Source organism: Peromyscus leucopus, chromosome 13 (assembly GCF_004664715.2).
Source record: "Peromyscus leucopus breed LL Stock chromosome 13, UCI_PerLeu_2.1, whole genome shotgun sequence".
Classification (NCBI taxonomy): Eukaryota; Metazoa; Chordata; class Mammalia; order Rodentia; family Cricetidae; genus Peromyscus; species Peromyscus leucopus.
In genome coordinates this window covers 52,847,002-52,862,588 of record NC_051074.1, presented here as the reverse complement: position 1 = coordinate 52,862,588, position 15,587 = coordinate 52,847,002, and the positions used below count along the sequence as shown (strand labels likewise).

General features: G+C 47.2%; 1 protein-coding gene across 1 annotated transcript in view; it reads left to right on the top strand.

Moving 5' to 3' along the window:
- Cdk15 (cyclin dependent kinase 15) overlaps positions 1–15,587 on the top strand; it is a 100,393-nt gene that overhangs the window by 55,010 nt on the left and 29,796 nt on the right. The window contains exon 10 of the mRNA XM_028885552.2: positions 1,841–1,904. Within this exon, the coding sequence (XP_028741385.1) occupies positions 1,841–1,904 (64 nt within the window). The remainder of the gene's footprint in view (positions 1–1,840; positions 1,905–15,587) is intronic.

Genomic DNA, 15,587 nt, shown 5'->3' with positions numbered 1-15,587 from the left:
TTACAAAGTTTCTGAAGTTGTATCTTACTAAATGAATTTTTACGAAATGAATAACCAAATTTTTGTTTAGACTTCTAACATCTCGGTTTAATAAGCTTTCAACATAAAATTTTCCAGAAAATTTGGTGTCCATCTGGCCTCAGTTAAATGTAATACAAAGGAACCAAGAAGTCTGGTAACTTTCACCTTCCAGCAAATATGGATGTGGTTGCTATTCATTTCCTGGATCGTTTCCTCCTCCCTGATCGACCTTGTTTTTTTCCCACTGTGCTTTGCCAACCAACAGAAGATGAATGGGGACCCATGAGTCACCCCCGCTTGTCTCCACATGCATCTGGACAAATACGGAAGACAGTAGGCTGAGGGAGAAGAATGAGCTCCCCCTGCTCTGGGCTTCACCCACAAAAGAAGAATTAGTCTAGTTGGTTTTTCAAAATGGAATCCAGGCTCCTCAGTGTTCCCTCAGGCTTGGGTTGGTTGATAGGAAAAGCCTCTAATCCTCTCAGTCACTTTTCAGTTTGTTTAGAGAATGGGATCAAAGCTGGAGGCTTTTACTGGGTGGCATGACTTTTCAGAATGTACTACGTGAGGAAAAACAGCACGTTAGTGTCTTTTGTGTGAAGGCAAGCCCAAGAGACCCCACATGCATGCCTCTCCACCAGGGACCTAGTCACCACCGATATATCCTGCATTCCTCATTAACCACATTCAGTCAGACAATTAGCTTCCTGTCATAAACTGGGCCCGTGTCTATAGTCCATGTTCCCCAGAAGCATGATATTAGGATGTGCTACAAAGAAGAGGTCCGCTGAAGTGATAAAGCAAACTGCTGGCATCACCAACGGGGTACAAAAGTCATGCTCCTCAGACCCCCACACTCGCTGGCTGTGGGGTTTATGGTCATCTTCAAAGAATGGCAAGATGGTGTCTACAGAGGACTGCAGTGATAGCTCCATCCAAAGTCCATTTGACTTCACACTCCAGAAGACCTTCATTGTCAAAACGTCATCTTCTTTAAAAACAAGAACTTAAATTTGGCCACCTGAAGCATAGGTCGGGACAGGCATGATGGTTTAGTGGATAAAGGCTCGCTCCACAAGCCTGGAGTCCTGAATTTGATGCCCAGACCCCACATAACAAGGAAAGGAGAGCCAGCCCCACAGATCTGCCCTCCACCTTCCCCACACACGTCTGGACACACATATGTACACATAATTTTTTTTAAAGCACAAGTCAGCTCTCTTTCACATGATGTTACCAGTATAATCCACCAGCGGAAAACCAAGTTATAGTCCTAGCTGCCAGACATGGAGAAAACAAGAAAATGAGACCTAGTAGAAAAAGCAAAGGTTAGAGCCGGGTCATTTTTAGCCAGTATTCAACCGCCTAAAGGTCAGTCATTTGAATCCTTTTTGATTTGAGCACATCCAGAAACAGATGAAAAACCTATGCTGAGGCACGATCCAGGCCAGCAGCATCTCCTGCCGATCAGCTTATAGGACTGAGATGGGAGGTGATGGAGGGTGATGGGGGACAATGGGGGGGGGCGATGGGGGGTGATGGGAGGTGATGGACAGTCACTCCAGCTGCTACATATCCTTAACACTTGGCGATCACGCAGAGTGAGTTAGTGGAGACACACTCTCAGGACTGTGGGGGTACGGTGCTGTGCATAACAAACTAAAAAAACATTGGAACTACCGACAATTCTTCCTCCCGGACATCAGCTGATTCCATGTGACACCACTGACTTCTTGGTCCTTCCCCGCTCCGTCCCTGGCGTCTGTGTCTGCTCTGTCCAGCTGGTTTCTTCTCACTTCATTTCTCTTTCTCTGTGTAGGTACTGGGAGTCCCTACAGAGGATACCTGGCCTGGAGTCTCCAAGCTGCCTAACTACAATCCAGGTAATAGTGAGCTAAGAGTCTAAATGTTCTGAGAACTGGTAATTCTGGGAGAGTGTTGGTCACACAGGGTGTCCATCTGGCATTAGAGACAACAAAGATAGACTAGTAGATTTATATATTTTCCACGAATTCTTTTATTTGTCTGTGTATTTGTTTAGAACAGGGCCTCACTGTAGAGCCCAGGTTGTCTTGGAACTTGTTTGTAGCCTCTACCTCCCATGTGCTGAGATTTCAGGCTTGTACCACCATGCCCAGCTTAATCCTTTTATTAAAAAGAGAGTGAAATACCGACTGAGGTTAAATCCGTTCTCCAATGATATAAAACCCAGGTAGCAAGGTGAAAAATAACTAGAAAGGACTGCTACCATGGTTGTCTACATCCATTTCCAAGTACACCACGGCTCAAAGGAACAGCATGCTTTGAATTGCATGAGCAAGGAACTGTTCTCACTGTGGAGCCCATGACTACCACTGAGTTTATTTGCTCCATGTTTGAGCCGTGTGTAACAGGAAAGCTATAGCAAACAGAGGGAGCCAGAGGCATGCTAGACCTAGGATAAGCCAGATAAGATGCCTCTAGAGAACTGTCTCTCTGCCTGACGGCCGGTCATTTCTGTCACTCATGGTCCTTCACGGGCAGCTGCTGGGGATGGATAAGGAAGCGTTAGAAGTATTGTCCACAGGGAGATTCTTTGAGAAGTGGTCAGCTAACCAAGAAGTCACTTCAGGGCATTGAGACAGAAGTGAGGATGCATCCAGTGAGCCAGAGGATGAAGATGGGCTGCCTCAGATGCCCTGGAAGCCAGAGACACAAACCAAGGCTGTGAGGATGCTAACCTCTCCCCGACAGGGTTAAGGGGGAGGAGCATGGGAACAGATAAGGACATGACTTGGATGCAAGTGTTCCAAGCTAGATGATACAGTCTTCACGTTCTTAATTGTTCCATTAATAAACCCCAGTTTTTCCCAAATTGTCACTATAGACTTTGGTGTAAGGTTTTCCTGGAAGAGTTTCATGCGAGCAAGAAATTGCAGGAAGACTTCAAAGCGATTAAGGAAGAAAACAAAAATCAGGGTGTGGCGGTATCAGCCCATAATCCCAGCACTTGGGAAGCTAATGCATGAGAAACTTAAGTCTAAAAGGCCAACTCTGTGTGTGTGTGTGTGTGTGTGTGTGTGTGTGTGTGTGTGTGTGTGTGTGTGTGAGAGAGAGAGAGAGAGAGAGAGAGAGAGAGAGAGAGAGAGAGAGAGGGAGAAACAAAAAACCAGGAGGAAGGGGAGTAGACAAGACATGAGAAGGAGGCTTTCTCCCTTTTTATCCTGCATCTATTACTTTTACTCAAAAAGCTACGAAAAGCCATCAGTCCTTTTGAACTAATCAGAGTTAACAAAACTCCATGGAAAGCTAAAGACTAACTGTGAAGTCCTTTCAGGTCCTTTCAACCTCTTAGGGAAACGATCACATTCCCTACTTATTGGCCTTAGAGTCATTTAGAACTGCCTAACTGTTTCTAACTATTTTTCAAGAGTTTGACGCTCTGGACTTGAGGTGCAGGATAGTGCCTTCCCCTTTGGTGTGAGATAAGAAAGAAAAGGCCATTTATGGAGATCACGGCTCAGTCTGCATTAGTGCCTGGCTCTAGTTGCCATGGTTTCCAGGAGAATCTGGTCCTCCTCATTTCCCATTCACTCCTCTCTGCCTGGGTGAAGATGGGCAGACATACCTCCCTCTCCTCTTTGCTATAGACACAGGCAGAAGTTTAGAATCAGAAAGCCTTTAGGGACACATGCATACAAAGTTGCTGTGGTGAGCATAGGCAGCCACCCTAATCTTCAAAAACTCGGGGTTCAGGTTGGCCCAGACAATAGTGAGATACCCCTATAACAGATGGTCATCAAAGCTAGGACCATGGCCAAACTCTTCCCTGCCAGATTCCATGCTAAGAAGATACCTGGGCTCCGAGAAAACAGAGAGAAATACATCACATTGTTCATTTTGCCCCGGTGTCAAAGTAATTCGAAATTTATTTACAAAGAAAATTCTCTAGTCCCAATATGAACAGGGCTTACACTTTTGCATTATTGTCTACTTTGGTCTGATTCAAAGTAGAACTGTTTAGAGAGCTTGCAATCCGCTAGACTCGGTGCAAGGCGCAGTCCCTGGATGGATGTGGTGTGTTCTTGAGTCTCCAGAACATGGGTTTGGATTCATTCCCTGGTTCTCACTGGCACTGCAGCACTTATTATGGGGAGGGGGGGGCTGTTCCTATGGCTTTGGGAAGCCTGTGGTTGTGGGTCAGGCTGAGCACAGGGAAAGGAGTGGTACCCTTAACCATGCCAGGATTTCCAGCCCTGCCTTTGCAAATCTTAAGAGGCCAGAGTATCCTGGGCATGGGGTTAGTACCTATATTACTAACTCAATCAAAAAGGACCGTGTTTTAAAGGGATCATGGAGACTCCTGTCCCAGGAGCAAGTCTTATGAATAAGCAGGTCTCTCTCGAGGCATCCCCATCTACCCCCACTCCTGACCTGCTGCTGCAGGAGGAGGTGGGTGCCAGAACATCATGAGTCACCTTCTATCCAACTGCACCCCTGTTCCTATCAGCCACCCCTTTTCCACCCTCCCCTGCCCTGCCCACTTCCCAGGCTCTGGTTATCTGCAGCCTTCCTCTCTCCTTCCTGTGAAGTCAACTTTTGCATAGAAGTTAGAAAATACGAGATTTGTCTTCCTGTCAACTTAGCTCAATGGACATAGTGTCCTCCAATGTCACCCATGTTACTAGAAACGACAGAATCCTGTTGTTTTTCACGGACACATAGTATTCTGTTACATGTGTACAACACCGTGTTTATTTCAGTTGCTGCCTGCCCTGGTCTACGCCTTGGCTAGCGTAAACAGTGCTGCAGTGAACATCAAGTGTAACTGTGGACGTGACACACTGCTTCAGTTCCTTTGGAGACTGCGGGGTCACAGGGTTTTTATTCCAGGTTTTCTGTTAAAGAAACATCGGCGCTGTTTTCTATAATGGTTGTACTCACTTACATTCCTACCGATGGTGAGAACCATGAGAGTTTCTCTTTTTACCTCACCACCACCACCGCCACCGCCACCATCACCACCACCATCATCATCACCACCATCACCATCATCATCATCACCACCACCACCACCTCCACCATCACTACCACCATCACTACCACCACCATCACCACCACCATCACCACCACCATCACCATCACCACCACCACCACCACCACCATCACCACTACCACCTCCACCATCACCACCACCACCATCACCATCACCACCATCACCACCATCACCACCACCACCACCACCACCACCACCACCATCACCATCACCTCCACCTCCACCACCACCACCATCACCACCATCACCACCAACAACACCAACACCACTACCATCATCATCACCATCACCACCACCACCACCACCACCACCACCACCATCATTATTGTTTGTGTATGGGGGTTGCTTTTTCAGTTTTTGAGGACAGGATCTTGTTATGGAGCTGGCTGATCTGGAATTCCCTCCATAGCCTACACTGGCCCCATACTCACAGTGACCCCTCTGCCTCTGCCTCCCAACTGGCATATGTCACCATGCCCAGCTGGCTTTTTATCTTGTCGATCTCATCTGTTCTAAACTGACATTGGATGCAAACTCTTGGTTTTGATGCTCATTTCTCTGAGGATGACTGATGAATGCTTTCCTTGGCCATTCACATTCACAGGCCTCTTTTTTTTTTTTTTTTTTTTTTAGAAATATTCATTCCAGTCATTTGCCCATTTAGAAAACCGTGTGCTGCTGAGTTAAATTCCTAATATGCTTTTTACCCAGCACAATGGAAGGTGCTTGGCAACTCTGAACTTGCATAAACAGTCCAGTCTCCACCCACTTGCTGCCATTACTGGATTCTTGTCTGGATTCTGGTTTGAGGCACCATACTGATTCTGATGGGAGTGTTAAAAATCACCCAGTGCTGACTCCAGTGAGTACCAGCTTCCTCCCAGTTCTGAGGAGCGATCAGGGCTTTAGGCTGTGGCGGGCTGTAGCCGCTCGTACCTGATTAAATCTGGAAGGTGAGAGGGGTGTATCATGTTCGAGACTGCCTCCTCTGCTCCTTCCTTCTTCCTTCCTGTCCTTCCTCACTCCCCACTTTGAGCAAGCTGGGCTGAGGACTCTCGTCTTCCACTTCAAAGGGCCAGTTGTCTTATTTTGATGTGGGCAGATTGAGGAGTCGGCTTTGAAAAATAGGCCCCCTTTTTTTTTTTTGTTTAATCTTTCCTCCTGGGATGGCTTTCAGAGCCGTATATCCAAGTGTCAGTGAGGGGGTTCTGACGAGCCTGGATTCCCAGACTCTCAGCGGGATCACCCTCTAACAGAAATATAAAAGTGAAATATTAAAAACCCTGGAACGTGAACCCCATCTGCTGAGTAGCCAGCGTCTCGCCTGCATGTACCATGGGAAAAAAGATCTTGAAAAAAAAGAGGAAGGAGAAAAAGGTCTTTGACTACGGTTTGCAGGGTTAGTAGAGCATAGTAACTTCCCCTCAAAGGAGTGGGTGTTGCTCCGTGCCCCCCCCTAAAACTCCCAGCCTTTGACTCAGCCGCCAGAACTCACCCGCCTCCTCCTGCAAGGCACCCCCTTTTCACATGCTAACTGAGGTGCCTGTGATTGGCTGAACAATAAAGTGGCCACACTTGCTGTCTTTCACACAATTAGCCAAGACACATTAATCAAACTGACGGGGGCGGGGGGAGGTGGGGGGGGCTGAGGTTGCTGGCCTCCTGCGGTGGGGGAGGGGAGGAATTTTGGTGACCCTTCCTAAAGCATCCCGAAGCAATGATAGAGTCCTGAAGGGGATTCTCCTACCACAGTGTCTGAAGAGGTTAAAACTCATGGACTATCTGGGTTGTGGTATGTTTGTGCTACAGGGCATCCCAGAGGCTGAGAGCAAATCAGATGTTCACCTTGGCTGAGATCTAGTAATACAGTGTGAATTTGAGCAGTAGACGCCTCTAGATGTCTTTACAAAGCCTTTTCACCTCTTCCTTCCATTCACAAGAAAATGCACTCAGAGTCCTCCCAACCTCAAGAACCTCAGGCATTCCGGGCCAACAAAACAGAGGCTCTGCCCACCCACACAGTGTGGGTTTCTCCACCCAGATAGGAATGAAACCTGTTGAAGAAGCGAAACAGACTAGGCTAAGATGAGGTAGCAACCAGCACGGTGTTGGTCCTAAGTACTTGGAGGGCACTGAAATATAGTTCATTCTTAGAGGAAAGGAAATGTAAGCATTGGTGCTTTTTTTTTTTTTTTTTTTTTTTTTTTGGTTTTTCGAGACAGGGTTTCTCTGTGTAGCTTTGCGCCTTTCCTGGAACTCACTTGGTAGTCCAGGCTGGCCTCGAACTCACAGAGATCCGCCTGGCTCTGCCTCCCAAGTGCTGGGATCAAAGGCGTGCGCCACCACCGCCCGGCTGCATTGGTGCTTTTGATCACAATATTTTCTGATTTTTCTTTCCCAAGTCCCCTTTGTCTATATTTTCCAATGGCCACAGACGACGACGAGATCTTACCTTGGGGACCTATTTGCTACAAAAATCTCATAGGGCTTTTCAGGGACTCAGCTAAATATTTAGACGTGTCTCCGTTAAAGTAAACAGAGACTTGTTCCTCTGGAGGCTGTCCAGGCACCGTCTCATTAGATGCGAAGATCTGGTGATAAAGAGGAACTTTTTCTTCGGCCCACATGATCGCAGCCCAGTTGTGGTTTTTAATGTGTCGTTGATTGCTCCGTCCAACTCCTTTGCTCCTCTGAAAAGGTCTGTCGGGGCTCTGTTTGCTTCCTTAAACACGGGTTCTGAAAGCTCTCACGCTGTGTGAGCTCAAATCCCAGCATTAATGTACTGCTGGGTTCATGTCACCACACTCAAAAGCGCTGAGTTTAAATCCCTCTCAACTCCATTTGAGGCACCAGAAGACTTTATCCTTCTCCACTAATGGTTCCAAGTTTACATCTAGATACCGGGGGTCAAGGACAGGAGAGGATTTAGAAATAACAGTGCGTGACATTAGTCAATGCATTTGCCAAATTGGCAATTAGTTCCCGATGTGCGTGCAAAGCACTTTACTCTCCTGTCGCTTTGATGCCTGTTCCCATAGCGAGGGGAGCAGGGCGGCCACGGAGGCCTTCGGACTTCTAAAAAAATATCTCCTGAAAAGCTCGCCGCCCGATTTGCCTCATGAGCTCAGCCACGGGGAAGCATCCGGGATTAGGCTGATTTTCAGGTTCAGGAAGAAACGTTTTTTTTTTTTTTTTTTTTTTTTTTTTTCCCACTGGGGGAACTTAGTGGAAGTCAAAAGGCAAGAAAGCAGAACACACAAAAAGCCCCCAGGCGCCCGAATCTGTGCCCTGCCGGCCAGAGGACAGATAGACCAGCCTATACACCCTGTTGGTTTTCGGGATGCTTGCTTTTGCAGCTTTTGACCGCTAGGTGGAAGCAAGAAACAGCTGGGGCGGACTACTGTCAGCAGCTGTCTATCCAGTCAAGCAGTGGAACCTCTGAATTCTCCTTCTGATTTTAAAACCAGTTTAAGATGTTCCCTGAATGCATATGATCTCAGGGCCGATCGTACACATAGGTGACGTTATACGGACTAGGCAGGTTGTATTTGTGTGTGTGTGTGTGTGTGTGTGTGTGTGTGTGTGTGTGTGTGTGTAGAGAGAGAGAGAGAGCAAGGGGGGATGCATGGGAGGGGTTGGAGGAAAGGGAAGGGGGTATGATGTAATTATAATTTCAAACACACACGCATATTTATATATTTTTATAAATTTATTTATAAATACACACATATATTTTATTACATATATATAATATATATAGTAAAGATGGTGTAAGAGCTTGGCTGCATTTGACACCACTGTGGGAGTCACGCAGGAGACAGAGACGGGACTGGAAATGACCCTTGCACCCAGTGGGATGATAAAGAGCTATTGTGCATTGGACTCCAAGGACTCTGAGCAAATTGCTGGCCGCTCAGTCTACTATGGCCTCTGCTCTGGTGTCAGCTCTGCCCCATGAGTTCTCTGCTGTGAGAGTTAGTCACTGGCTGAACTCAGAGGGAAGGGGCTACCTTCTGAACTGAAAGTCCAACTTCCTCCATTTATTGCCTGGGAGATCTTAAGGGTGTTATTATCTCCAGTTCTCTGATCCACACAATGGGAACTATCCTATCCTTCAGAATGTGCTCCCTGTGTACCAGGCAGTGTACACATGTAAATGCATATATAATGATATGTCTATACCGTGCATTATACATATCTACTACACATCATTGCTAATCTCTACGACTGCTCGCCTAGGTCATTGTTGGAGGAGGTGGTACCATCCTACAGAGGAGGAAATGTTCTCCCAGACTCACAGAGATGAATTCCCTGGTTGGAAAGGATGGAACCAGCATCCAACCTTTGCTCTTTCTGTTTGTCACACTGTGTCCCTGTCCCCCTTTGCAGCACAGTGCTGAGAAATTGTTGAACGGCATCTGCCACAGAGCCTAGGTTTTCAGAAAAGCCCAATCCCAGTCCCCCCCACCGCATCCCCCCCCCCAATTTTCTCTGCCACAGTGTTCAACTTCAGCTGCTCAGTGTTGACCTCGGTACGGGCATCATGACAGGTGTGTGAGAACACACTGCCACTGTTTCTTTATATTTAGAACCGTAGAAACCCTGGCCTCCTTCAGGATGTTGGGCATGCCTTGTGGCACCAGGTCTGACTTTTGGTTTGGCTTCTGTGGGTCTAAATGTTGCCTGGATTCCCACATCAGGAAAGTTGATGTTCAGTTTTTAAGCACCTACCTAAGTGGGTCTGAGTGTCCATGAAGGCTGTACCTGTTCGCTCCCCACATCTAAATTGCCGTCTAAATGCCCACCCATCCTGTGCCCACAGAGCCTTTTCCTAGAAGAACCCTTGTTATCCACCTACCACAGAATGCATAAGCCAGCTAAGTCAGCCATACTGGCTTCTTCCTGCTTATTTTGTTCAAATATGTTGTAAGAGGAAGGCCTCTGGAAAATTCTAGTTCGGCTACTTCTAGCTGAATTTTATGCATGTCCTTTAACCGGCTCATAATATGCATCAGTAGATAGTTGTGAAATGGAATCATCTTACTTTGATTCACAGCCACCTTATCAAATAGGAGCAGTGTTACCACCCATACTTTATAAATGAGAGCTGTAGCTTTAAGAAGCAGGTATCTGTCCCAGGGTCACCTAGCCAGGAAGCAGTTGACTCCGAATATCCAGATTCATTGGACCCCAAGGTGGTCCTTATGACAGTATTCCATATGCATTCATTATCAAGCATAAATATTGTTTGGTAATTAAACAATGCCCTACACAGGGACAGCTAATGATACTCTTCCAGGCCCATTTCCTGATAATGATGTCTTTCCACCCAGCTTTGATTTCTGAAGCTGAGCTTGGCTTCTGGAATGTACTGTTGAATGGAGGCCCATCCCTGGGATTCCAGCAACACTCCCTTGCTGACGCTAATGAAGCCACAGGCATTCACGGGATCTATGAGCTCCGATTGGACTCATTATGATATCACTTCAGGGGTGCTGCAGAAAGCTCCTGGGGAGTTTCTATTAACATCTTTATTAACCCGTCCCCCACACCAGCCAGTGAAATTAATTTAGATACACAGCCCACTTTGATCTTCATTAATAGTTTCTTCTAGTTTCCACATTTATTTTCGGTTTTCTCATCTTTTATTTATTTGGTAGCAATTATTAGTTTTTATGGAGTGGGGTAGATGATCTTAAAGTAAGGTTAGGAAAATTGCAAGTGAAAGCAGGTAAAATATTTTTAATATAAAACCATGTGCATATGTGTGTTTGTGTGTGTGTGTGTGTGTGTGTGTGTGTGTGTGTGTGTATACAGTATTTTGTTTGTTTTGTTTTTCAAAACAGGGTCTTGCCCTGTAGCCCTGGGTAGCCTGCTATTCATTTTGTAGCCCAGATTGGTCTTGAATTCACAATTCTTCTGCCTCAGCCTCTCAAGTGCTAAGATTACAGGCGTGTACCACCATACCCAGATTACAATTTGTATTTATTAATTAAGATAAATGTTGTCAAATATTAAAAAAAATAAACACAACGTGAAGTCCTGCCTTGTTCCTTCCCAGTTCTGGGAAGGGTCTTGAAAGCACAAAGTGTCATAGAACCGACTCCAACCAGAGGTCCCTTTCCCACCCTCATGGCCTGACACCATCTCCTAACGACACAGAAATTAGACACACAAGTGAGTTTTGCAAGTAAGAGGTGATGCATTTATCTCTACTTTTTAACCCAAACCTCAATTTTTTTCATTCATCCAGCAAGTATTTATTAAAGGTAGGCATTAGGTCTGAAAAATAAAGGACCCTAGCATGGATCCTTACTTTCCAGAAATGTCATCCAGGAACTAGGGACGAGAACCAGTTACACAATATGGAAAATGTACAGCAGCAGGGTTAGCTGGGTACCTTTAGGAATTCTGGGGAAGGCCCCCTTAATTTGAGGTCTCTGAGAATGGCTTCCTAAGAAAGAGATACGAATGTAGTGTCCGCAGTAATTAGAGAGAAGGAGACAGGAGGGTGACTTTCTCCGGGCGAGCAAGAACGTGTGTACCAGACAAAAGATCCAGATGCTGGGAACAGTGAGCATGGACTTAGCCCGTTGCACTTGACATCTAGAATGTTGGTTTCGATGGAGGGCCATTTCAGGACAGGAGGCTGAAGGGGCCAACTGGGGGGTGCCTGTCAATCACTAAGAATTTGCATATTGACCTATAAACAAACAGAGGGCATAGGCCTGTTTTTTAGCAGGAAGGTGATATAGCAGGGATTAACTTATAAAAACAGTTGCTTGGGAGACAAAACGCAGAATTGAGTTCGTGGTAGGGAAAGCCAGAGGCGATTGTCTCTACATCCTAGAAAACAAATTAGATGTCAGCACTAGAGTAGTGGTAAGGAGTGAGGAGAGGAGGGAGCCTCTAAAAACCTTCTAGAAGGAAGGCAGGAAGTGGTGACTAATCAGATTTGAACTGTGAAGGGGAAGAAAATCTGCCTCAATGGTGAGAGACAGAGAACCTGTCTCGGTGGAACAGCAAAGAAAGCGAGGAGGAACAGATTTCTAAAAACCAACTTGAAAGACGGCCTATGAAAAGACCCCAGTCCAGAAATACAGACTAGGAAGGCGTGAGCATAAAGATGTAATGGAAGCCTGGGGAGGGCGGTGTGGAGAAGGAGGAGAAGGCCGTGGCTGACCCTAACCGGACAAGAAGCAACCAGCCAAGGACAGGGAAGGGACTCTGGAAGCTGAGAGGGAAGAACCAGAGGGGCTAGAGAGGACTGAGAGGTAATTATTAATAACAGTGCCACAGAAATCACATGACCATAAGCTTGCTGGGGAATACCAGGTGTGCTGTGTGCTCAGTGCCGAGCTTTTGGAGGGAGGCTACAGGGGAGAGGCAAATGTCCAACGCTGCGTCATCAAGTGTGACCAATGTTGAAGTGTCATCAAATCCAAATGTCCTTTGTGGCAGTGGTTTCCTCCTGGGTCTTCAAACTCTGGAGTCAGGCCTGGCTTCTCCCTCTCCGCCTTAGGAACAGGCCTCAGAGGGTCGGGTAGCTCTCCCATCACAGGAAGTTTTGGTGCAGGGCCACAGGAGTGACAAGCCAGACATATGAACTGGAGTGGGAGCCTCATCCATGCGTACCCTGGCTTTCAGAGCCTCGAAGGCGCCCCCTCCCAGAGACCCCTGAAGCCTGATAAAGATCCTGGGGTCAAAGACTAGCTTCCATCCCTGTTCCACCAGGAAGAGTGATGTGGGGGAGGGGGTCCCTGGGAGGGGGTGCAGTACAGGTGGAGGAGAAAGAGCTCCAGAGTTCTACAGTGCTCTCTGAACATTGCTGCTTGAGATAGCGACACCAGGCTAGCAGCGTTATCAACTATATAAATACGTGATATCTCAAGAATGCATTGTGTCCAGGAAATTCCAGGGGTGTAGTTCAGTAGACGGCACCATAAGATAACCTTAGGGCAACCGTGGCAGGACTCTAATAACCAGAAAAGGTTTTTACCCTGAGCTGAGGCTCAAAAAAAGTCAGGCGACGTTTTTATCAATTGATCAATCAACAAATCTCTAGTGACTAAAGGTTGCCATACTTGAGTCGGTTGTGAAATGAGTTCTATTAAACATTGATGAAAAAACAAACAAACAAACAAACAAAGCCCTGCTATCTTTTATTAGGGTAGCATTTAAATTCGACTTAAATTCTGGAAATTTAAATACTCTGCTTTTCCAGCTCACTTTCTGCAAACCGGGCTTTGCTTTTCCTGCCTTGGGTTCCAGCTGAACTCAAATAAGAGCTCACTCCCTTTAAGAGAGTGGCTGAGAAAGAGATGGAGGAAAAAGCCATCCTGATGATTTACTATCATCTTTGGAAGGAGAAGGGAAGCATGCTGCCTCTAGACCCATTATTTTTAGAGGCCACTGAAGCCGGAGACACAGACCCTCTTGAAATGGTGCTGTGTGAGATGCCTGTTTGTCTGTGGACCTTTCTCTCGTCGATCGCTTGAAACTTAATGGGAAAAATCAATGGCAGAAAGTCAAGGTCATCCAGCGGGTGGGTGTCTGCATCTGAGTGGGAGGGTAGGTCACCAACAGGCAGTGGACTTGGCTTTGCTGCCCAGCGGCTCCCCAGCTGACCCTGGGTGCTTTGCTGATGTAGCTACGGAATAGATGTGGGAGGAGTCAGGATGCTATCTATGCGGAATCAGAGAGCTCAAGTTCAAAATGTCGCCCTCCTGGGGTCCAGGGCATCCATTCTGGAGTCCCTGGGGGAATCTCTTTTGCCCTTGTCACGGTCCCTCTTTGCTGTTTTGAAAAGAAACGTCCTAAGCAGGAGTCTGATGTGTTCTGCCATTTTTTTTCTTTTTTATATGCACTGATTAACGGAATTCTCCCGACAGCCTCTCTTAAGTTGTGGCAGATGAGGAAGTGGAGTTCAGGGAAGCATGTCCAGTTGCTGGCAAGTGCTAGACCCTGCTTTCCTGGCTAGATCAGCAGTCCTCCGATCTTAACCTCGCTAGAAACATCTGGAGCCTATTAACAACATAATAACTGCACAACAACTAACCAATGTGTGGCCCCTCCCAGGCCTGTTAATCAGACTCTCTAGGGGGTGGAGCCAGACTGCCTCGTTTTTAAAAGCTCTGCAGGTGAGGCTGCCCTACCTTACTGGACCGTGCCCCCTCTCCCAAAACTGGGTTCAAGAGCAAAAGGAAGAAGGGTGAGAGAGCCAACGAAGCCGATAAGTAGCTTTTTGAGTCCGAATTCCATGCCAGAGGCCTTATCTAATCTTTCCGGAAACTAGAAAATGATTCCCATTAAACATTCTCGAAACTTTCTGTTGCTTCACCGGAACAAGCCGAGCAATCCTCACCCCCGAGCCCCTCAGCACCTGAGCGGCAGAGAGATTTGAGCTGGGATTTTGTGTTCATGGTGCTAAGCCACACAGCCAAGAAATACACCTGGGGCTGGAGAGAGGTCTCAGGGGTTAAGAGCATGGACTGCTCTTCCGGAGGATCCGGGTTAGAGCCCCCAGCGTCCACAACTGTCTGTCACTCCCGTTTCAGGGGATCTAATGTCCTTTTCTGGCCTCTGTGAGCACCGGGCGTGCACACACATGGTACACGTATGTATGTGCAGGTAAAACGCTCACACGCATGAAATAAAACAAGAAAGAAACCTCTGGGGCTCAGCAGGTAAAACCACTTGCTATGCGAGACCGGCAACCCAAGTTCAGTCTCTGGACCCGGTGTCGGAAGGAGAGACGTGACTCCCAAAACTTGTTCTCTGATCTCCACTCACACACCATGATGTATGCGTGTACACACACACACACACACACACACACACACACACACACCAAAAAACCAAAGACAACACTTCTTACTCTGAGTACACAAAACAAATCAAGGTGGATGTCTAAGACTGAGCTACAGTCGCGGTGGGTGGAAATAGTCACCCAACCACAAGCCAGAGGCTGCTGAGAAGATGAGGAGGAGGGGAGAGCAAGGGTCACCAGAGAAGGAAGAAACAAGGAGCAAAGTCTCGCGATGCGTACGCACCGCAGGAACCGTAACTGAGGGCTCCATGGTTAGGGTTTGAATGAGAATGGCCCCCATCGGCCTGTGTTTGAATGCTTCATCCCCAGTTAGTGGAAGTGTTTGGGAAGGATGAGGTGTTGCTCGCTGGAGGAGGTGTGTGACTGGGGACCGGGTTGAGGTTTCAAAAGTCCACACCCCCATTCCCAGTTAGCTCTTTCTGCCTGTAGTTGAAGATGAGCACTCTCAGCTCCTGCTCCAGCGCCCTGCCTGCCTCCCTGCGGCCCTGTTCCCCACCCACCATGACGGCCATGGATCCTGACCCTCTGACACTGTAAGCCCCAGATAAAGGCTTCTATAGGTTGCCTTGGCCACGGCGGCTTAGCACGGCCATAGAAAAGCTGCTAAGACACCCTGGTTGAAATAACTGGTGGAAGTCTCAATGGTTTTTGTTCTGTTGGCTGGAAACTGGAGGATGTGATTGAACAAGGAACCATTTTCTG